Below are 24,703 nucleotides of genomic sequence, written 5' to 3'. Positions count from 1 at the left end.
TTTAATTAAGGCCAGACAAGGAGAAAACACAGAAAATCTGGAGAGACAGCAAGGAGAAGACATAGTAAAAAGCCTGAGGACGATTCATACCCAGACCTCTGCAATAGAACAAGAGTGGATGACAGAGGAAGATTATTTTTAATTTCCAGACATCCTGTGACCTTGAATTGGATCAGTGGAAGGAAAAGCTATTAATAAAAAAACAATATGAGTGGGAAAAAGGGACATGGAATTGAAACAGCAACCTTTCTCTTGCCAACCAAATGAGTTAATTTCTATGATGACATATAAGCACTGGTACTCTGGATGTTTGATCCCTTTTCTAATAATTCACTGCTGCATTCTGGGTAAAATTTCAAGGATCCTGTCACCACATGAGATGGTGGTTGCTCAAGACAAGTTACATTATGAGAAAAGCACCCAGGTTCTTCTAAGCGAGATTCTCTCTGCGTCCTGTGTTCCAAAATAGTCTTTTTTTTTTTATCTTAACTCTAGAGCCTGTAGCTCTTTTTGAGAATATATCAATTCTGCCCTAATAATTTTAAGTTCTTATTTGGGCTTTTTACTCTTTACTTACTTCTATCATCAGACTACTAACAATGATGACTCAACACAATCATAATTGTGCAGATCGTTTAAACTTCACTGTTTAGGGACAGGCAGCGGACTTCATGAAGTCTTTTTTTTCATCTATTTATTTTTTATCTTTTAAATTCAATCTAAACTAAAGTTATCTTTTTTTCATTTGTTTATTTTGCCTTTTGTCCATGTGAGAAAGTGTGAGAAATGAACACCATCCAGAGAGCAAAGGCATGAATTTAAATTTTATTGATAGTCCTCCCATAGCAGATTAAATATATATGTTCATGTAATATAAAATGCAGGACTTTTACTTAGTGACTTCCTCTGAAATGAATTGTAGAGACCATCATCCAGCAGTTCATTTAAAACAGTCACCAACCTGACAGTGCTCAAAAAATATATGTTAATAACAACTCACCTCTTTTTAGCAGAAGGTTGTTGTCCTTTAAAATGAATGAAGTAATTTTTAGACGTGTCACTCTTTAAGGACACACAGCTGGGTTCAGGTTCAGGTTCATCTTTACATTTAGTTCCTCGTTGTTTCCTGTGAATAATGATGGGGCAGTGATGTGAGTGCTGAGCTGTGACATGGATAAGAGTCATGGCCAGTTAGAGATGGTCATCTCACCTCTTAGCTTTGTTCAGGGCTTTTATTAAAATATTTTAATGGCTTTATATCTCAGTGTGCAATGTGCTCTCTCTCTGCCGCTATGAGTGGAGCTCAGTCTCTGTTTTTCTCACTTTCACTCATCTACACTACAGTAATCATTCAAATAAGATATTTATGTATTTATATGTCTCTTTAAATATTTAATCACACTTTTGAGTAAAAATAATAATGAGATTGAGGGTATTGTTTTCTTTTACACATGTGCATCTAATAAATTGAAGTGGTAGTATCAAAAACATTAATTCAGGATTCGATAAGACTGAGGCCTTTACTTTGGTTAATAAAAAATGATCATTCTTGCACCTGGCAAAACTGAGAAGCAGCAGAAGCAGCCTCATGTGGAAACTGGGGTGAAATGCACCAAAAGTTGTGGTCATGTGACCTGGGTGTTTTGAACCACACTTTGGAGCAGTGTTTTGAAACATCTGTGCTTCGGAAGCTCAAGACAGTGTTGAAACCTCTGTATCAAGCTTCCCATCCCTACAAATAATAAAGAAGGAACAGCTATGATGATTCTTTTCTGGCATGGGTAGGATGGCCTTTCCTCCCACTGTTTATTCACCATCCACACACTGTCTCTTAAATACTAACCAAAATGGTGTGTGTGGGGTTTTTGTTTTTGTTTCTTCTTCTTCTTCTTCTTTTGTGCTTTGCTTCCTTCTGTAGTGGCTTACTTTGCCCTAAGAGCTTGGTTATAAAAAATCCCTTCTTTCTACAGCTGCTTCATTTTGTCACAGTCCTGATTCTGACGCCAGCTCCCTAAATTAGTATTTCATCTAGTCTTCCTCTGTTTGTATTGTATCCTATGAGCCAGGTTGTGAAACAAGAATGAGTATTTTGTCAAAGCACAGTATATATTGATTACTCTACAGCATAACATCTTCCTTCTTTAAAATCAGTAAGAAAACCCTTGGGGTTGTCGCTCTTTAATGACACTCAGCTTGGATCAGGTTCAGGTCCATGTTGATTCCTGTGAAGCAGTTAAATCAACTCCCAAAGAGCTCATGTTACTAACAACTCACCACTCTGCAGTAGAAGCCTGCTGGACTTTAAAATCAAAGGGAAGATCTTTAGAGCTGTTATGAGATGAATCGCTAGAATCTGAATCTGAACTGGGGTCAGCTTCAGGTCCAGGTTGGTTCCTGTGAATAATGATGGAGCAGTGATGTGAGTGCTGAGCTGTGACATGGAGAAGAGTCATGGACAGTTAGAGATGGTAATCTCACCTCTGAGCTTTGGTCTGGCTCTCTCTGGCGCTTTTAGAGGGACGGACTCCCTCCTCTCTGTCCTCACATTGATCCATGCTACTGAATTCACATCCACATCAGCTCACACACACTTTCTACCTTCACCTGCAGAGGAAACACAAATTATTCATCTGTACATCAACTGAAACCCTCCTTTCCATCATGTGTGCTGTCCAAATACCAGCTGCTTCTTTTCTGCTTCATCTCAGTGTCAGCTGAATGCAGTCAGACAGCAGTGTGAGGCAGAGGAAGCTGCCATCAGCTGCTCTACTTCTACTATCACTCCACTAGATAGAGCCATGAAACACACACGATGCATTCACTGTGACTGGAAGCTGATTCATGATTCAAAGAGAAACATCTTGTAGTGTTCTTTTTCTAATTTCTGTTATTAAAGTAGACAGCCAGGCACAGTGTTACTAAGTATTATTTGGATTATCAATGAATCTTCTAACTATTTTAACACTTTAATTTATTAAAGTTAAAAAAAATTAAGTGTTAATGGAGTATCAGGCTGTTCATGATAAAATGAATAATTTTTCAAAACCTTACAGCAGATATTTGTTTAAAAACGAATCGTCAGTTGTGTAAATAGTAAGGGTTAATTTACTATCGATTAATCATCTGATCACTGCTCTATAATCCTCCATGCATTTCCAGTGTATGTCAGCATTGATAACACACAGACGTCACATAAACACTGACACCTATGATCATGTTAGTTAAACACTACACACTAGCAATAAGTTCATCTATAGTTAAACCAGAATGATCATGGATTAAATGTTTGATGAATAAAATACATAAGTTAATAACGTCTGTGAAGGTTCTCAGTCATCCAGGTCATCGTAGTCAAAGGAGCTTGCAAAGAAAAGCGTCTGGACTTCTTTACGTTGCTTGAAGACGTTTCACCTCTCATCCGAGAAGTGAAGAAGCTTCTCGGATGAGAGGTGAAACGTCTTCAAGCAACGTAAAGAAGTCCAGACGCTTTTCTTTGCAAGCTCCTTTGACATAAGTAAATAACCTGAACAAACTCACACATGATAACAAACCCTATTTTAGGACTGAATCAGGAGCACACTGTTGTGTTTGACTTTAATGGTGAGACTACAGTTTTCTTCTGGGAAACAAAAACACATAGATTCAGTGTCAGTATTAAACATTTTAATCTGATGGGACCGAGTTCTGACTGATGGAAGGTCCATCAATCCCACAGTACTCAGCTTTCCTGCATGCACAATTACAGGGATAACTTTTTCACTAAGCTGACTTTCAGACATTTCAAATTTTCTTTTGCTCCTCAAAAATAAACACAAAAAATATGAACAATTAATCTGTTCAATCACTCACACTCATTATTATTAAAGCTGAATATTCACAGTAAAACAATACAGTTGAAGAAAAAGAAAAACCTCCCTTTAATTAAGACAAAATAAATGAAGAGTTCCACTAAAAACCTGTTTGTGTACAAACTGACCGAAGTGTCAGTTCAGATGTAATTTAAGAGCTTCTTGTCGTTTAACCTGTGTGAGCATAGAACACTCCCTTCATCGCTTCACTTGTAAATATGCTGTCTGACTGGTCAGACTGAGATGTCAGTTCACATACAAACATGTGAAGACATGAAACCTTCTTCTAACTTTGCCAATGGCTCAAAGTCTGTGACAAAGGAGGGAAAACATAGTCTGTAGATGATAGACTGTTTTAATGAAGCCACTAAATGAAACATAAGTGTGTCTATGTCATCAAATTAGTATGTTTGCAGAGTCTACATGAGTCCACGAATGAGACTAAACAAACTACACACAAGAAGAAGCAGTAGTTTTTTTTCAGGGCTGTGACATTATTTACACACATACTGAGAATCCTCTAAGAGAGCCAAAAAAACAAAACAACTAAAGGTTGAATTAACCTTTGACTTTGAGGAGGAAGTGCACTGTAAAAGTAGCAACTGGCAGTTGTTGGTCTCAGTAAAGTTTTCCAATTAATCTGATTCAATAGAGAATATAGATTTGATAACCTTTGATCTCTGATGTGGAACAACACCAGAGAAGTTTAGGTTTGCAGCATAAGCCACAATAGTAATATAGCCTGGTGAGAGGTAATCTGCCTTTGCAGTACAGAAATTCCAGGGTTAACAACAAAATTACCTGAATGAGATCAAACCTGAAGTGTAGTACTGACCTCAGTAAGAAGACGTGTTCCAGAAGGACTCTCGACAAGTTGTGAGTAACAGGAGGACCAGGATGGACTGTTACTCTGTCTGCAGCGTCTCCCTGCAAAAAATGAGTCAACAGATAAACTACAGCTCCAGCGTTACAATATTCAACCAAATACATGGTGTAATGCTCGCACACACAGGCTATGCATTATTTCAGTCATAGATGTATACATAGCACACTCAGAAATATAAAATGTAGCCATGCTTATCAAAAGAAAATGATAATAATCATCTTTCTTAGGTTGCAGGTGACAATCAGGAGAGACATTTTCATTATGTACAGAAGTGGCTCAGTGAACCCACCACACAGTAAAACAGCTGACTGTCAGGACACAATATCCTCAACATGTTTGCATTTGTTTTTTCACTTTACAAGTAGGAGTCATGCTTTAAAGAGGATGTGAAACATTATATGTACATATAAAGAACAATTAACACTATGCTCTAAAAACAGTCAGATTCACCACTGTCTGTGTAGCTGGATTTAAGAAATACCTGTTCAATTTTAAGGTTTCACAACTTTGCCTCTTTAGCATGATCTTATACTAGTACAGAATGTGACATCACTGAGTTGCTTGATTGCTCTTAACAGACTTACATTAGTTTATGTTAGCTAACAAATGACAGAACTAATAACTCAGAGAAAAAATAAAGACCAGTTTAAGGCTTCATCTTTACACTGCACCACCTGTAGTTCACCAGACCGACAAGCTGGAGTCAGACACAGATTTTTATTGTTTGTTTTTGAAAGATTGGTGCTAACAGTGCTCATCTTAAAGATGGTCCACGAGGAGGGAATAAATGAGGATTTCAAACAAAAACATCAGTAGATGAGTAAGCTTAAAGCACTGAGATAAAATCTTTATCATCAACTGTATGAATGAGGAAATGAGACTCAGCTCCTTCAAGCTCAGCACGAGGGACAAACTACTACTTTGATGAAATAAAAGGTGTGACTCGACTGATATATATTCATCTTTAAATGGTTTGTGTAATTTAAAGAAAGATACAAGTTTATTATAAATTCTGTTGGATTTAATCTATTCTCTAAGTGACTCATCTGTCTGTGTGTAAATATTCAAACATTACTTTCTTTTGTAGGAGAGCCAAAAGTATGTGCCGTAGTATTTTTAAAAAGAGGCTACATGATGAATATGTTTCGAGGATAAATCTATGTTAAATAATAGCGTAGTGGTTAGACTACACGCCTTTGGAACAGAGGATCGCAAGTTCGATTCCTGCCTGGGGCGTCTGTATCCAGTAAGGGTCCTAAGGCTAGACCCCCTATGCTAAGCAAGCCTACCGCAGACATGAGCGAGACAGATAAATATGAAGGCATGCCGGCTCGGACGTCGCCCGGATCAACAAGGTCCGTGTCAGGTGTTGAGGAACCAGGGCACCTGACGAAAACTGGAACAACTGGCTACTGGAACAAGAAGGCATCGGTGGGCAAGAGACGAAAACAGGGCGTTGTTGGAATGCTACTATCGGAGCACTAGGTGCGGTGACTCTCATATATATATATATATATTTTTAAAGAGTGATCTGACCAAGAGGAGATATTACAGCAGAAATGTTTATTGAAGCCTGTTTACCTTCATAAGTAAAGACATTGCACATTAAAAACATAGAGAAACATTGGAAATCAGATTATCTTGAAACAAGAGCTGAACATTTTCTACAGGCATTACAGAGCAGAACAGTAAAATTTCCAAAGACAGACTATTAAAGGAGGAAACAAAGCAAACTTACAGTTTCTTCATTACAAAGAATTTCCACTCCACACCTGACACTAAACACTGACACACAGGTGAGCTGAATAACTGACCTTTTAGTTTGAGTTTCAGTTTAAGCTGAAAGGAGGCAGGACTTTACCTGAAACAGGTGGGAGGGGCTCAGAATGAGTAGTAGACTAGTACAGGCGTGTCAAACTCATTTTACATCACGGGCCACATACAGCACACTGTTAAACAGGCCGGACCAGTGAAACTTTCTTACAGTGTCACAACTATTTTTATACATGATGAAGAAAAAAACTGATGTGACAAAGAAAGAAATCTGTCAGCATGACGCTTTGGACTTACACTATAAGAAATAAATCTGTAAAATTACCCAGATTGTCCTTTCTTTTTGTTTTACTGTAGTTGTAAAAAAACAGAAATTTCTATAGTAACAAAAAAGTGAAAAATAGAAACTTTTCTGTTATTTAATTGTTTATTGCTTAAATTACTTTGTGTAGCACGAATGTCCATAAGGGAGGTTTTTATCGGTAGGAAAATGGCTGAAAATAACATCTATCATTTTAGCCAGCACCTAAATTCTGCACTTTGTAGTCTCCAATATTGTCATGATCTGGGAGGCAGATCATCAGGGGGAGGAGGATTTGGACCCAAACGCAAGCACGGACGACAGTGTAGCTGTGAGAAAGTTTATTAATAATGAAAGGCAAAATACAAACCAAAGCAGAGCATCACAGGGAACTACGCTAAACAAAAACCTAAACTGGGAACACTGGAAACTAAAAAATAATAATGAAAGGAACAAAAAACCCGCGATGAGAAACCTGAAACCTGGAACATGGAGAAACACACGGCAGAAATACAGGGGAAGACACGCAGACAAACCAGCAACTAACAGAGGCAAACACAATTTTTAAATACACAGAGGGATAACAAGGGAATGAAACACAGAGGAAGAGCACAGCTGGGAGTAATTGGGCAAGACAAGACAAGGAAGTAAAACAGAATACACTAACATGAGACAAGACCTTCAAAGTAAAACAGGAAACAGAGACTGACAGAACTCAGAGACGCAACTTGACAGAGAACAGAGGGAACACAGGGACCAGAGTTACATGAGACATGACTGACTGGGGAAAGGGCCAATAAACTCAAGGGCAGAACTAAACCTAAAAGCTAGAAATCACAATAATCAAAAGAGCACAACCAAGGACTCAGAACAAAAACCATAATATAAAATGTTTCCAAAACACAAGAATTCAAAATGCTGGGTCACAAAGACCCAGAACCGTGACAAATATCATTGAAATGCAGCCAGATCTGGGCTGTTGGACTTCCCTGGTGCTGCAGGACCGGGGGTGGTCTGCTTGTCTCCACCCCAGAGTAAAGGGAAACATCTCCTGGGTCTAAGGGCAGATTGCCCATCTGGGGGTGATGGTGCCTGGACCAGGGGTTATAGAGTATGTCTGGGGAGTGTGAGTGTGTGTACAGTGTTCATTTCTGTTTGTCTCCATGTTGGGAGAGTGCTGAGTATTTATATATGTGTACATGATGGTGGGAATGCATGTTTGTGTCTGTGTTTGCCTGTTTGTCTATATTTATGTGTCAGGTCGGGTCTTAGATTCCAAATCACTTGGAACATCTCAGGGACCCCAGATGTGGGGACCTATCACCCCCAACCACATGCCCTGCCAGTGGCTGCTTGGTGGGGCCTGGCCCCTGTGGCTCAGTCGGGCCTCTTTCAGGGTGTGGAGAGCCCTCAGATCTCGGGTCTCTGAGCCAGGAGCTCAGTCCACTCTGGCATAGCTGGCTGCCAACGGAGCCTTCCAGCTCATCAATGTGGCCCCCTGTGGCTTCTGCACTGTGACCCCCATCTGGGGCTCTACTCCGCTCTTTTCTGGGTGGGTTACACTGCCCCTCCAGTGGTCATCTGTGGGCTCTCATGCTCTAGGGGCCTCTGGATGTCTGAGGCTTGGATCTGCTCCATGCCTCCTGGAGGCCGGGGCTGTGGCACCCCACACAACTATTAGATAGTTACATGAAGACCTTGTGAATGCAAGCGTGCTCACCCACATAGGTGTTCACACCTGAGTAGCTGTTTGTACACACCTGTAAATAACAGTGTTGGGGAGTAACGGAATACATGTACCGCCATTACGTGTTTAAAATACAAAATATGAGTAACTGTATTCTGTTACAGTTACCGTTTAAAAGGGTGGTATTTAGAATACAGTTACTTTGTTGAAATAAAGGGATTACATGGCGGTCTTTTCCTGTTTCATATGTTAGATCAGTGGTTCCCAAACTTGTTCGCGCCCCCCCGCGTGCATGCACACGCGCGCACACATCCTCCAACCACACACACCCATATTTTGCTCCATTGCGGTTTATTTCACACCTCAAACATTTAGTAAACAATTAAGCAAATACAAGTAATCTGCAATAAATTACAGGCAGTAAGAAAATAAACTACTAACTCTTTTACGCTACGTCCGCACCTACACGGGTATTTTTGACAACGCAGCTGTTTCGTCCACACATAAACGGAGTTTCGAATCACCGAAAACAGAGATTTTTTAAAACTCCTTTTTTGCGTTTACGTGTGGATGAGGAATACAGAGTTTGTCACACAACGTCAAAGGTATATGCCTTTTTTCACGTCACACTGTGCGCCACGTTATTGTTTACATGAGATGAATTGCAGAATGGCAGATAGAGACGAAATACTGTTAATCTGACTATCTGCAAGTTTTACATGCTTATATGCACACGCAGTTACTGTCCCTCCATTTAGAAAGGCAGAGGGTATATCTATATATATATATATATTTACATTTGTACATTTTCAGTTTAAATTTAATACCTGTCTGTATACCTCCTTTGTCCTTCACATATTTGTGCATCTCTTACATTCATTACTTTCTGAAAGACTGATTTGTAGCAGCCCACAGTACATATATTATAAACAGAAATAATTACTGAAAATAATAAAGAAATAATAAAGAAAAGACTGAGATAGAAAGTACAAATAATGCAGAATATGAAAGGAAAATAACCTTCAATGAGATCTCGGAGAAAAAGAAACATGGGGCAACCAAGACATAAACATGGAAACAAGATAAAAACAGAGGAAAGCGAAATAAAACACAACTAATTCAAACTCAAATGAATTTATAAAGAACCCAAAGCTGCCTTAATGTCCACGGGCTCACATTTATAATGATGTAAAGGTCAGACAGATCACTGGCTCTGGCTTTATGATGATGTTTTTACATTAATCATAGACCAATGACGTTAAAGACAGTCTCTGGGGAGCCATATACCATGTAACTGTAATTTAAATGTGCTCTGATATGAGCTCTGACATAACCTATATCTATTATTAGGTGTTAATTAATGTGTTTTGAGATATAATCATCTTTAAATGGTCAGAGTGATTGACAGACAGATCTAAGTTTAATATGATAACTTTTGGTGATTCTAACCTCATCAGTTTCTGAGTAACATGACTCCTCTGAGGGTAAAACAGTCAACATTACTTCCTGTTGGAGGTGAGCCAACAGATAGTGGTGCAATGTTTTATAACCTGGACCTACGTGTTAAACTCATATGTAGACTTCAATAGATCTATGATAAATAGTAGTTCACAAAGTTCTCTGTGACCTCCTGTCCGTCAGTGTATAATTACCCCTCCAACAATATTATTATTATTATTATTATTATTATTATTGTAGGGTTTTTACCTTACAATATAAACCACCTTGAGGTGACTATAGTTGTGATTTAGTGCTACATAACTAAAATAGAATTACATCAGGTCAGTTTCTGTTAGTTTGTCTCTGACAAGAATGTGTTTGGACTGAAAACATGCAAATGTCAGTATTTGTATTTAAACAAATATTTGGTTCTGTCATGGAACGCTGTGTGGCAGGCAGGAGGAGGACCCAAAATGCAGGACTCACAGGCACGAGGGAATGAACTCAAAAGGGCAGCTTTATTGCTGAAGAGGCAGGACATAGGAAATACAAAACTTAAACTGGGAAAAGTAAACTAACACTCGGAGAGAGAGAGAGAGACACAGGGAAATCCACGCAGCATGAGGGACGACGTCACGCTGAACAGAGGGAGACGCAGACAGAAATACACAGAGGGTTAACGAGGGGAGTGGGAACACACGGGGAACACAGGTGACACTGATAACCATAACGAGACAGGGCGGGGTGAACTGAACACTGGCGGGAGAGGTGAAACAGGGAGCACAGAGGTTCAGACAGGAGGAGAGAGAGCACGAGTAGAACACCAACGTAACAGGCAGGGGAGACACGGAATAAACACGAAAGGGGACGAGGGCTCATAAATACATAGAGGGCACACAGGGGGAAGAGAGAGCACGGGGAGAACTTAGACATGATGGGCAGGGGAAGCATGGAATAAAACATAAGGAGAGACGAGGGCTCACAGATACACAGAGGGGCACACAGGGAGACATGAAGGGCAAGGGATCAAAACTAGAAGCCATAGAATAAATCACACACAAGTACAATAATACGAAAATCACAAAGAACTAAAAACGCTGGGTCAGGAGACCCAGGACCGTGACAGTACCCCCCCCTCAAGGGCTGGCTCCAGACAGCCCAAACACAGAAAAACAAAACCAAACAGAAAACAACCCAGGGCGGGCGGCGGGGGCCCAGGACGGAGGGCCCGGAACAGAAAACAAAAGAGCACAGCAAACACCGGAGCCCAAGAAAATAACCCAAACACAGAGCAGTTCAGGGGGCCGACCGTGCGCAAGGCAACGGCGGCGACGCGGAAACAGTTCAGGAGGCCGGCCGTGCGCAAGGCAACGGCGGCGACGCGGAAACAGTTCAGGAGGCCGGCCGTGCGCAAGGCAACGGCGGCGGTGAAGGAGACGACGGAGCAGTTCAGGAGGCCGACCGCGCGGGAGGCGGCGGCGACGATGACAGCGCTGGTCCGGGGGCCGACCGTGCGGAAGGCGACGGCGGCCACTCAGGCGATGACGGTGCAGTTCAGGGGGCCGGCCGCACGGAAGGCAGCGGCGGCGGCTCTCCAGTGTCAGGCGTACTGGCCGAGGCCCGGTGGGCACAGGACCAGTCGAGACAGGACCAGTCAAGGCGGGACCAGGTGAAGCACAGGCTGAGGCTGCAGCAGACGAAGGCTCTGAGGAGGCTGCAGCAGACGAAGGCTCTGAGGCCGGGCCAGGCGGAGCTGCAGAGGCTGAGGCCGGACCAGGCGGAGCTGCAGAGGCTGAGGCCGGACCAGGCGGAGCAGAAGCACAGGCAGAGGCTGGCCCAGGCGATGATGAAGCGGTCGTAGATGGCGGCTGGACAGGCTCCTCGGGCCCTCCAGCTGATGCGGCGTGAGGCTGGACAGGCTCCTCGGGCCCTCCAGCTGATGCGGCGTGAGGCTGAACGGGCCCCTCGGACCCTCCAGCGGAGACAGGAGGCTGAACGGGCCCCTCGGACCCTCCAGCGGAGACAGGAGGCTGAACGGGCCCCTCGGACCCTCCAGCGGAGACAGGAGGCTGAACGGGCCCCTCGGACCCTCCAGCGGAGACAGGAGGCTGAACGGGCCCCTCGGACCCTCCAGCGGAGACAGGAGGCTGAACGGGCCCCTCGGACCCTCCAGCGGAGACAGGAGGCTGAACGGGTCCCTCGGACCCTCCAGCGGAGACGAGGAGGTGCTGGCCGGGCTTACTGGAACCCCCAGCGGACGAGGTAGATGGCGGCGTGGGAGCCACGGAGTCCTGGATGAGCTCATCCGAGCTTCCAGCAGGAGCTGATGTAGAGCCAGAGAGGTTTGGGACCCCTGGCTGAATGTTAAGCCGAACAGAAGACCGTATTGCTATCGGGGACTGGGCCAATGGTTCAGGTGCGAGCTGAGCTGCTGGACACACGGGGACCTGAGCTGCTGGACACACGGGGACCTGAGCTGCTGGACACACGGGGACCTGAGCTGCTAACGGTGGAGAAGTAAATGACTGCACAGGGGACTGAACTGATGTCTGTAGTAACGGTGGTGGTGAGAGTGGAGTAGGTGGTGGAGTTAATGACTTCACAGGGGAATGAACTAGAGGTAGTGATGGTTGTGGTGCTGGTGGTTGAGTGGGGGACTGCACTGGAGACTGCACTGGAGACTGCACTGGAGACTGCACTGGAGACTGCACTGAGGGTGGCTGCGAGGGAGCTACCTGAGCTGTCGATAAGGCTGATGATTCCTCTACCAACTGAGCTATTGACTGGGCTAAGGATTGAAATAAGGTTTGTAGTAAGTCAGGCTGTGGATGTGACTGTGCTATGGGAAGCGAGGCTGAATGTGGTGGAGGTGGCGACTGAGCTTCGGGCCGGGCGGCTAACTGAGCTTCGGGCCGGGCGGCTAACTGAGCTTGAGGCCGGGCGGCTAACTGAGCTTGAGGCCGGGCGGCTAACTGAGCTTGAGGCCGGGCGGCTAACTGAGCTTGAGGCCGGGCGGCTAACTGAGCTTGAGGCCGGGCGGCTAACTGAGCTTGAGGCGAAAATGGTGGTGGAGTAGGTGTCTGGGCTACAGGCGGCTTCTGAGCAGGAGACTGAGCTGAAAGCGGACGGGCAGCTGACTGAATAAACATAGCTCCAGAATAAACAGATCCAGACGGAACAGTCTTAACTCCTGGATCTGAAAAAACATCAGGCGCACAGTCTTCTGAACCAATGGGAAAATAGTCATTCTTAAAACGAAAACTCTTATTTTCCCGAACCGGAGAAACACGAGCTGTAGTGTTCATGTGGCTGGCGTTCGCAGCTTTGGGGGAAACAGTCTGTCTATCCCTTGACAAAAAAGGCGAATGAAGGGAGACCCTGTCACTCACCCTAGGCGATTGTTTGAGCTGAATCCCAGGCTCCTGCTGGAGCTGTGAGTGCTGGCTGCGTGTTCGCTGCCTCCCTGTTGAAGAGGGAGCGGCGCTGGCGGAATGTGACGAGGGAGGACTCTGCTGTGGCTGCTCCTGCTGTGATGTGGAAATGCTGGGTGAGTCAGGCGGCACGATAATAATCCCTAACATCTTGTAAAAGGCTTGTGCAGGCGTGAGCTGATTGCTTGCAGGCTCGTAGTAATCCTCCCGGGACCGGCTGGAGCGTTTTCTGCGAGACCTGGGCGTCCGCGGAGAGGAAGCAGGTGAGTGGACCGAAGGGTAAGCAGCTAGTGAGGAGCGGCAGCACGGAGGCCCTCCAAGCACTAGCCGAGTCCCGTCAAAACGGGAGCTGCGCTTCCACGGTGAGTCCGCTGGATCCATTACTGGTGACGTCGTACTGTCATGGAACGCTGTGTGGCAGGCAGGAGGAGGACCCAAAATGCAGGACTCACAGGCACGAGGGAATGAACTCAAAAGGGCAGCTTTATTGCTGAAGAGGCAGGACATAGGAAATACAAAACTTAAACTGGGAAAAGTAAACTAACACTCGGAGAGAGAGAGAGAGACACAGGGAAATCCACGCAGCATGAGGGACGACGTCACGCTGAACAGAGGGAGACGCAGACAGAAATACACAGAGGGTTAACGAGGGGAGTGGGAACACACGGGGAACACAGGTGACACTGATAACCATAACGAGACAGGGCGGGGTGAACTGAACACTGGCGGGAGAGGTGAAACAGGGAGCACAGAGGTTCAGACAGGAGGAGAGAGAGCACGAGTAGAACACCAACGTAACAGGCAGGGGAGACACGGAATAAACACGAAAGGGGACGAGGGCTCATAAATACATAGAGGGCACACAGGGGGAAGAGAGAGCACGGGGAGAACTTAGACATGATGGGCAGGGGAAGCATGGAATAAAACATAAGGAGAGACGAGGGCTCACAGATACACAGAGGGGCACACAGGGAGACATGAAGGGCAAGGGATCAAAACTAGAAGCCATAGAATAAATCACACACAAGTACAATAATACGAAAATCACAAAGAACTAAAAACGCTGGGTCAGGAGACCCAGGACCGTGACAGGTTCAGCCGGTTTCATTCGGATCATGTCTGCATGTCAGCAGGGGTAATAGGAGAGGTGGAGTGATTTAAATATCACCTGCTGTCCTCATAGACTTTACCACAAAACGGACTTCTTTCTGTAGCAGGACAGGTGGGAGGGGCTTAGCAGGAACAGAGGTCTATTTCATTTGAGTACACCCTTCAAGGTTAAGTTTCTGAACAATAGACTTTCATGTGAAAAGTAAAGCTTCCACCTTTTCCCCATTCTTTCTCTTCTTTGAGTTTTTTTCTAAATTACACTTTCACACAGATGCAGTAACATTTCTATCCTTTCTATCCTTTCTTTCCTTTTTCCTTTGCATCAAATTTGCCCTTTGATTTCCCTCAAACTAACATGGCCAGGAAGTAGGCACAGCTTAACCAAAAAAAGCCTCATCTGAGCTCTGAATAATACAGACATGTGCACATGAACAAGATCAGGTTGTTTTGTTTTTTGCTGTCACGCTGTGTCTCTGCACAAATAGAAAACACAAAACAAACATCAGTGTTTGCACTGAAAGCACCGTGACTGGTTCAACTGGTTTTATTCAGACTATGTCTGATGTCATGTTGAGGGTAGCTGGTAGAAGGATTTAAACCACCTACTATGCTCAATCTAATCAAAGACAAGTTGTTGGAATTTAAGCATTCAATAATGATACTGGATGAAAATCAGAGATGGTAATATCATCAAGAAGTGTAAAATCGCACTGAATCTAAAAATGTGTGGTTAATGTCTCCAGTCTGGTTTATTTAGTCTTACAGTAACCTGGTTACAGCAGGATGATAATGTTATTTTAAATGAATCAACACCCCCGAGTCATATTAACTGTCTTTGAAGCATATGCTGAAGAGGGGGGTTGGCAGCAATCCTCCACTTGAGCTTAACCATAGACCCAGACAGAGTTTTAATTTATTTGAAACCCTGACCCTTGTCTCTATCAGGAAAACCCCCAAAACATCTGATCCTCCACTGTTATATTCTTCAATACCATGTGCCAACACAGTGAAGCTACCTAAACTTTAAAGCCATGGAGGTCAATTATCTCATTAATGCTGTTACAGTGGTGTGAGAAAAGTGTCTGGCCCCATCCTTAGTTCCCCTTACTGTACTTCCTGTATTTATTTTTGTTGCTCATGTCCCAGATACATCTGACCAATGAGTGCACTGAACATTCTCACATGATTTGTGGTTTGTTTTCTTGCTTTTGTGTGCCACCGTCTGCATAATAGTTCACCAGGACACCATCTGGATGGAAGGGTATCTCACTCACCACCAACACACTTTGGGGATTTGGGTTTGTAGAATAGCAATGGGAAGCCTTAAGATGAGGCTGCTGTTGTCTTTATGAAAGAAAAAAACCTGGGTTAGTTAAGGTAAGCCCTTACTCCACCTCCACTGTTAACCTTGGTGGTGGCGTGCAGTGTTGTCTTGTTCTCGGCTACCCCCCTCAAATATTCTGCATGGAGCAAAATAAAAATAAAAAATTAATAAAAAAATACCAGACTGCGATAACTGCTGTTTGTTTAGTGAATACTGATACTCAGAGGAAAGAACCACTTATATGTGATAATCCAAATGTATCGTATTTATATACCCACGTGCTGCACAGGCTTCACAAATATTTAAACATGTATGTGATGACAGAACTACTGTCATTATCCAATACAACTTTTTTTTCCTCTTTCAATTGTTTTGAGTCCAGATAAGACACCAGTCTTTTTCTCAATGTACACCACTTCTGTCTCTCTCCAACACATCTTTCTCTTTCTGTGTTGCTGTATTGTCCTTGCAGATGGGCTTTATAGTCAAAAACATCCATTAGTCCTAACATTGTGACCCCTGTTCTCCCAACACTTCATTCAGGGTTTCCTATTCTTTGCTTTTTAATTGAATTAAATTAGAAAAATAGATAAGTATACCTCTGTGGCACCTAAAAATTCTAGCCTGTTCTGTCACAGGTGACTATCACAAAGTCCAGACGATCAGTTCACTATTTAATATTTTAGCACAAGCAAGTGTTTCACTGGTCACTGTTAGAAGCAAACAGCAGTGCAAAGGTCATTTTACTAAATGGCCAATTAGGTCAGTGAGTGACCTGTTAACACTTAGAGCACTTATTATTTCTAAACTAGGATAACAGCCTTCCCCTCTTTCTGGTGTTTGTGCTATGCTAGGCTAAACATATCCTGGACCTGTCTCTAACCCTCTAACCCACACAGATAAAACTTATCCAGTCCAAAATAACTGAGGTTTTCTAGGTATCAGTTTGAACAGGAGGCACTCTTGTTTAGTCCCCTTTGAGACATCATATATAAGCATCTACTGTCTATACTTGAACAGCATTTCTGATTAAAGGAAACTGAAAAGGTTCCAACATGTGTGATTGTTCAAATAACACTCAAAAGTAATATAAAGCATAAAGTAATCAGACAGGGCAGGCATGAAGGACAGCTTCCTCCTCTATCAGACACTGTTTGTGAAATCAAGAAGTTCAAATTTGTATCTTAATATCTTTACCAATAAGTTTTAGTCCCTGTTGGAGACGAGTTCATGATGCAGTATTTTTGAGATGAGTTCAGCTGCTGACCATCAACTGACTATTTTCTGCTATTTCTGTTAAAGCTAACCTGCACACAGCTGATGTTAGTGAGGGAAACAAGAGAAAAACAAGACTGCTTCCATTAACTTCTCATAGAGTCTCATAAAGTTCATAATGTCAGTGCTATTGTATACAGAGTTGTAGTTACTGACAGTGACCACTAGAGGGCTCTGATTCTGATACTTTCATGGTATTAACAGTCCAGTGTTAACAGTCTGAATATAAATCTATATCAGTGTGGTTGAAAACAGTTATCAGTACAATTATTTGAAAAAGAAAAAAACAACAACATTAAAACAGGTGGGATATATAAATAAAATTTAATTGAATTATTGTCATAAATATCTTTTAATTAACACAAAAAACGCTTACTTACAAACAAGATAAAAATATGGAAAATGGGTTCAGCTCTCCTACTCTCCTTTACTCAACATAAGACCATTGTTAATGTCAGGGTTATACATGTAATCAGTTATATATCACAGAAAGTAAATGAAGGAACGGTCTACATATTAAATGAGAGTCTGACATGAATATGAGAATATAGTTCATCTTTTAACCAGCAGTGAGAAGCAAGAGATATTTTTCTTTCAGAGTTAAAGAAAATGCTGGTTTCATTGGAGCTTCAGTGAATGCTGATCATAATCTAAACTCAGAGTAAAGAGAAATTTTCTCTTCTGATGAAACAGGAGAGTCTCACTATAATATGACATTTGGTCAGATTCTGATACTAACAGAATAACAATAAAACTAGAAAACTGTACAGGAACAAAATAACTGATTCTGAAAACGTGTTTCTGAGTGAAAGAGACAGACATGTATAGCCTGAACTATCTGTTCAACAGTCAGAGTGTTTCTCTTTATACTCAACTCAGCACAGACACAATGAGGAACCAGAAAGCCAGACTGTAAATCCAGGATAAAGAGGTTCAGTGAATGTGGTGTTGAAGGTGTGGAGGTGGATCAGAGTGTCAGAGGAGACTCTGTAGAAGGACAGAGTGCCAGCAGGACAGTCCACATACACTGCTACTCTGTTAGAGACAGAGGAGGAGGAGATAAATGTTACTTTCTCATTGTGACTGACAGAAGGAGGGCCGTCATCACAACAGCTCAGACTCCAGGACTTTTCATTAAATCCAAAGGTACAGTCTCTACTATCTCCTTTCCTTTCGATTCTTCTGTAACTCACTGATATGTAAGCCAGTCCTTTCCACTTGACCTCCCAGTAACAGCGACCAGTCAGACCATCACTGCAAAGCAGCTGAGGCCAGTAATCAAATCTGTCTGGATGATCAGGATATGATTGAACCTCCTCCACATGTGTCACCTTCCTGTTGTTGTCAGACAGTTTGAGGTTTGTGTGTACTGTGTTTGTGTCGATTGTGAGTTGACAGGAATCTAATGGAGAGAACAAACACAATCCAGCTGCAGTTATTGATCCATCATCTGTTCATTGATTGACACTTTGATAGTGAGTCCTGACATCAGAGATGTGAATGAGTGATGTGACAGTTTGAAGATGGTTGAATGTGTGCTGCTTTGTTTTCATGAATCACATTAAAAACACACTTACACTTCCTCAGACCTGGTGTCAACCATTGGACTCCAGCAGGCTCCACCCTGAAAGGAGGAGGGGGGTCAGACCAGCACATTCTTTTGACAAGGACACATCAACATAACACTGAAATCACATGAAATGTTACTTTTTTCAATTTTAAAAGTCTTAATCCACAAAGAGACTTATTTATCCCACATTCCAAAAAAAAGTTGGGACCAGCAGAACAATCTGCATATAGTGCATAAAATGTAATGCAGTGATTTGCAAACCTCATAAACTTATATGTCTTATTACAATAGAACAAAGAAAACATTCACTGTTCAAACTAGGAGTCAACCATTTAAAAAACAAAATGGCATTTTTGTTGGAAGTGACATCTCAAAAGAGTTGTGATAGGGTCATGTTTGTCATTGTGTAGCACCCCCTCTTCTTTTAACAACAGGCCTCAGATCCACAAACCACCTCGACTGGCTCCTTTGGATATGGAAAAGTAGCAGCTCTACTATTATTCTCTCTTTAATGACCTAATTCCTAACCCCAACTCTACAAGAGAGCCCAGCCAGAAACTCATTTCTGACGCTTGTATCCAAGACACCAGTCTGTAGGTGAGCGTACGAACATAGACTGACCAGTAAATCTACAGCTTTGCTTTTATGCCCAACTGTCTCTTCATCACACCAGATTGATTAGGGCAGACCAATCTGTCAGTCTTATTTTAACTCCCCCTACCCTAACTTTGAAACAAGACCCAAAGATTCTTAAACTTCTCCACTTAGAAGTGCTGATTCTCACTCACACCATTTTACACTTGTTTAAAGACTCTAAGTAGCTCCAGTGCAAGCTGAAGTTCACTAACCGGTGAAGCCAAAAGAAAAAAACTCAATTGGTGACAAAGGGTAGCCCTGGTTGAGTCCAACGCCCACCAGAAATTATTCCAACTGACTTTACATTTAAACCAAGTTCTCACTATGGTTGTCAAGGGCTAAATGGCCTGTAACAATGGACCAGACACCATACTCATGAATTACCCCCCCACAAGACACCCCTAAGGACCCTGTCACAAAACACATGAAGACTGGTTGGGCACCCTCGAATATCCTTGAGAGGATAAAAAGCTGGTTCAGTGTTTCACAATAAGGACTCTTCCTGAATCCAATGTTCAACTAACAGATGGACTCTCCTCTTTAGTACCCTGGCATAAACAATACTGGGAGGCTGAGGAGTGTGATTGTAAAAGATACAGACATGTTTTTAAAATATATATTTAGAGCTACTTTTTATTAATGTCACAGTGTGGTGCAATATAACAGGATATACTAACACACACACTCACACACAAATAATGAAAGGCAGAAAAAAAATTTTTTAATCACAAAGCTGATTATTTTTAAGTAACTTTCTGAATGAAAGAGCATCTTGTTTAAAGAGTCTACCTCTTTGATGTTTGTATATTCAGGCTGCAGCAATTTATTTTTTTGATACTGAAGGTAAAAACTAGAGATGGACCGATCCGATATTATGTATCGGTATCGGTCCGATACTGACGTAAATTACTGGATCGGATATCGGAGAAAAATAAAAAAATGTAATCCGATCCATTAAATATCAAAAAAGCACCTCGCAAAACTTGCGACATGGCGTAACTCGGCTCATAACCGTAGCACATCGCAGCAGTGCGGGTCACGTGATAGAGCGGCTGTGTGTATTTGTAGCCTCGCTAGCAATCCGGCATTTCATCTCCGAGGAAGTGATCCCAGAGAGAAGTAAAGCAAGTGTGTAAGTTCATCTCTGAATGTTTGTAAAGCATTCCCACGTTAAGCTTAACAACAGATATATGGAGTGACTGCCTCTCTCTCTCCCTCTTCTGCTGCTACTTCAATCATGAAACTGATTAATGATCAGCTGATCGGCTTTTCTGTCCCGAGTCCGTCTCTCTTGTTTTTCTTTTATTGCTCTCTTCGCGCCAGAAAGAGGAAACCAGCGGCTGAACAACAGCAGCACGTTTAAGCTTGATAAGCTGTTGTTAGAATTTATTTAATATTACTTTCTACTCGAGGATCCTTTTCTACGTAGCTGACGGCTGGTAACTGTGCAGGGGCGGATCTAGCAAAGTTTAGCCAGGGGGGCCGATAGGGCATGAACAGGGAGAAGGGGGCACAAAGACATACTTTTCTTTCTTATTCTCATTTAAAATATCTAGCTTTTAATAAATAATTATCCGAATTTTACACCCAAAGTTTTAATCTGATGTAAAATGTATAGAAGTCCATTACGGTATATAGTAACTATTAAGTCTAATATACTCTAGTAAGCTATAGTACTTTTTCCTTTGGGAAGGTACCATCTGTGCAGTCTGCAATTTTGTTGAAGAAAGGTGTTGAATCTATTTGATTATTCTTGAAAAATAACTGATTTCTGTGTATCTTTTTCTCACACTGCATCAAATTATAGTTGATTACGTCAATTAAGTATCATGAGGTGGAGGGTGGGAGGTGGTTCCCTATTTTATTTTATTTTATTTTATTTATTTATTTATTTATTTTTTGCTGGGAGTTTTAGAACCCTATTAGTTAGGTTGCTTAATATTTCTGCTAAGTACTCTTTAAAATAACAGAATAGAGAGGATGGAGTAGGTTTAAGTTTATTAGATTGATCAGTTTTGAAATATTTTGGGTGCAGTGTATTTTTTGCATACAGGTATAACAGAATAGCTTTAGTGTTTGTTTTTTTTAACTTGAGTATGAACTTATACAAAAAGCAGCAAGATATTAAAAAAACTGTTTTATTGATTAAAAAATACACTATATTGGATTCATATCGGTATCGGCAGATATCCAAATTTATGATATCGGTATCGGTGTCGGACATAAAAAAGTGGTATCGTGCCATCTCTAGTAAAAACACCTGTCCTCCCGCATCAGGCATTCCTTCTGTACCTGAGTGTTTCCAGTCTCCAGAGTGGATCCAGCTGAAAGCAGCTTCATTCCTGACTCTCCTGGATGATTGTAGCTCAGGTCAAGCTCTCTCAGATGGGAAGGGTTGGAGCTCAGGGCTGAAGCCAGAGAAATGCAACCTCTCTCTGCAATAAGACAGCCTGAAAGACTACAGACACATAATATAATTAATTCAAGGTTTTAAATTAAAACAGAATGCAATGATTTACAAAACTCATAAAACTATACTTTTTAAAAATAGAACTCAGAAATATATTAAATGTTTCAAAAGAGACATTTTAATATTTCATGAAAAATATTAGCTCATTTTGAAATTAAAGGCAGCAAGACAGCTCAAAAAAGTTGGATCAAGAGCAACAAAAGGTTGTAAAAGTAAGTGGTACTAATAAGAAACAGCTCAAGGAAGATTTTGCAGCTAATCTGGCAACAGGTCAATATCGTTACTGGGTATAAAAAGAGAATCTTAGTGAAGCAGTTGCTAAGATGTAAGAATGAGCAGAGGTTCACAAATCCAGTGTCTTCAAATTGTGGAACATCCATCCATCCCATTTTCAACCGCTTATCCGAGGCCGGGTCGCGGGGGCAGCAGCCTAAGCAAAGAGGCCCAGACCTCCCTCTCCCCAGCCACCTCCTCCAGCTTATCCGGGGGAATACCAAGGCGTTCCCAGGCCAGCCGAGAGATATAATCTCTCCAGCGTGTCCTGGGTCTTCCCCGGGGCCTCCTCCCGGTGGGACATGCCTGGAACACCTCGCCCAGGAGGCGCCCAGGGGGCATCCTTGTCAGATGCCCGAACCACCTCAGCTGACTCCTTTCGATGTGGAGCAGCAGCGGCTCTACTCTGAGCCCCTCCCGGATGGCCGAACTTCTCACCCTATCTCTAAGGGAGAGACCAGCCACCCTTCGGAGGAAGCTCATTTCCGCCGCTTGTATCCGCGATCTCGTTCTTTCGGTCACTACCCACAGCTCGTGGCCATAGGTGAGGGTGGGGACGTAGATCGACCGGTAAATTGAGAGCTTCGCTTTTACACTCAGCTCCCTCTTCACCACGACGGACCGGTGCAGCGTCCGCATTACAGCAGCTGCAGCCCCAATCCGTCTGTCAATCTCCGGCTCCCTTCTCCCATCACTCGCGAACAAGACCCCGAGATACTTGAACTCCTCCACTTGGGGCAGGAACTCATCCCCGACCCGGAGAGGGCACTCCACCCTTTTCCGGCTGAGAACCATGGCCTCAGATTTGGAGGTGCTGATCCTCATTCCCGCTGCTTCACACTCGGCTGCGAACCGTTCCAGTGCGAGCTGGAGGCCCTCACCTGATGAAGCCAACAGAACCACATCATCCGCAAAAACCAGAGATGAGATTCTGAGGCCACCAAAGCGAAAGCCCTCCGCCACTTGGCTGCGCCTAGAAATCCTGTCCATAAAAATTATGAACAGAACCGGAGACAAAGGGCAGCCCTGGCGGAGCCCATCACCCACCGGGAACGAGTCCGACTTATTGCCGGCAATGCGAACCAAGCTCCTGCAACGGTTGTATAGGGATCGAATGGCCCGTAGCAATGGGCCAGACACCCCATACTCCCGCAGCACCTCCCACAGGACACCCCGAGGGACACGGTCGAATGCCTTCTCCAAGTCCACAAAACACATGTAGACTGGTTGGGCAAACTCCCATGCGCCCTCAAGTACCCTCGAGAGGATAAAGAGCTGGTCCAGTGTTCCGCGACCAGGACGAAAACCGCATTGTTCCTCCTGTATCCGAGGTTCGACTAGCGGACGAACTCTCCTTTCCAGCACCCTGGCATAGACTTTCCCAGGGAGGCTGAGGAGTGTGATCCCCCTGTAGTTGGAACACACCCTCCGGTCCCCCTTCTTAAAGATGGGGACCACCACCCCGGTCTGCCAGTCCACAGGTACTGCCCCTGATCTCCACGCAACATTGCAAAGGCGTGTCAACCAGGACAGCCCTACAACGTCCAGAGCCTTCAGGAACTCGGGGCGGACCTCGTCAACACCAGGGGCTCTGCCACCAAGGAGTTGTTTAACTGCCTCAGTGACCTCGCCCCCGGATATTGGCGGGTCATTCCCCTCATCCCCAGACTCTGCTTCCTCCTCGGAAGACGTGTCAGTGGGATTAAGGAGGTCCTCAAAGTATTCCTTCCACCGCCTGACAATTTTCTCAGTCGACGTCAACAGCGCTCCACCAGCACTATACACAGTGCAGGTAGTGTCATGGTCCTGGGCCATGTTGGCCCAGTGTTCTTAGTTTCCTTGTATGTTTGTATTTTATTCCATGCTTCCCCTGCCCATTATGTTTAAGTTCTCCCCGTGCTCTCTCTTCCCCCTGTGTGCCCTCTATGTATTTATGAGCCCTCGTCCCCTTTCGTGTTTATTCCATGTCTCCCCTGCCTGTTACGTTGGTGTTCTACTCGTGCTCTCTCTCCTCCTGTACTTCCTGTTTCACCTCTCCCGTCAGTGTTCAGTTCACCCCGCCCTGTCTCGTTATGATTATCAGTGTCACCTGTGTTCCCCGTGTGTTCCCACTCCCCTCGTTAACCCTCTGTGTATTTCTGTCTGCGTCTCCCTCTGTTCAGCGTGACGTCGTCCCTCATGTTGTGTGGATCTCCCTGTGTCTCTGCGTATGTTAGTTTACTTTTCCCAGTTTAGTTTTGTATTTCCTATGTTCTGCCACTCCAGCATTAAAGCTGTGATTTTGAGTTCATCTCCGTGTCTGTGAGTTTTGCGTTTGGGTCCTCCTCCTGCCTGCCACACAGCCGCGCCTTGACAGTACGACGTCACCAGATATGGACCCAGCAGACTTACCCGGGGAGAGCGATCTGATACGTGTCCAACGCCTAGTCGAGTGGATAACTCACACTTCCAATACAAGGGCCAAGATTGTGGGGATAAATGCTATCGAAGCAATCCTCAAAGGAAATTCTCATCTCCGCCAGGTCAGTGGATGTTTGGACCTATTGGCCAATTTGAATAACGCCCGGGAGGCGGCGCGAACTCGGGAAATATCAGACTTGGCCCAGCAGCAACAGACAACAGCCACCCTGGAGCAGCCGCGTCAGTTTCACCGGCCGGATGTGGTTTTTCCCGGCCCTT

General features: G+C 43.6%; 2 protein-coding genes across 5 annotated transcripts in view; both read right to left on the bottom strand.

The window, feature by feature from the left end:
• LOC309700855 (NLR family CARD domain-containing protein 3-like) overlaps positions 1-6,561 on the bottom strand; it is a 34,853-nt gene extending 28,292 nt beyond the window's left edge. For 3 of the 4 annotated variants that reach the window (XM_082524722.1, XM_082524721.1, XM_082524720.1), the window contains exons 1-5: positions 6,473-6,561; positions 4,684-4,775; positions 2,479-2,604; positions 2,275-2,394; positions 1,001-1,126 (exon numbers count right to left, since the gene is read on the bottom strand). In XM_082524722.1, coding sequence (XP_082380848.1) covers positions 1,001-1,126; positions 2,275-2,394; positions 2,479-2,555 — 323 coding nt within the window. In that variant the 5' untranslated portion in view covers positions 2,556-2,604; positions 4,684-4,775; positions 6,473-6,561. Of the gene's footprint in view, positions 1-1,000; positions 1,127-2,274; positions 2,395-2,478; positions 2,605-4,683; positions 4,776-6,472 lie in introns of those variants that run through there. The other variant, XM_082524723.1, reaches the window with a different exon arrangement.
• A 10,819-nt stretch (positions 6,562-17,380) lies between these two features.
• The window catches only part of LOC309701247 (NACHT, LRR and PYD domains-containing protein 3-like), a 42,656-nt gene continuing 35,333 nt past the window's right edge, over positions 17,381-24,703 (bottom strand). The window contains 5 exon segments of the mRNA XM_082525341.1: positions 17,381-17,780; positions 17,875-18,477; positions 18,653-18,692; positions 18,695-18,760; positions 21,574-21,739. Coding sequence (XP_082381467.1) covers positions 17,951-18,477; positions 18,653-18,692; positions 18,695-18,760; positions 21,574-21,739 — 799 coding nt within the window. The 3' untranslated portion in view covers positions 17,381-17,780; positions 17,875-17,950.

Source organism: Aulonocara stuartgranti, assembly GCF_965226115.1.
Source record: "Aulonocara stuartgranti genome assembly, chromosome: 23".
NCBI lineage: Eukaryota > Metazoa > Chordata > Actinopteri > Cichliformes > Cichlidae > Aulonocara > Aulonocara stuartgranti.
The sequence above is the reverse complement of the archived record's forward strand: the minus strand, read 5'-3'. Positions and strand labels throughout refer to the sequence as shown.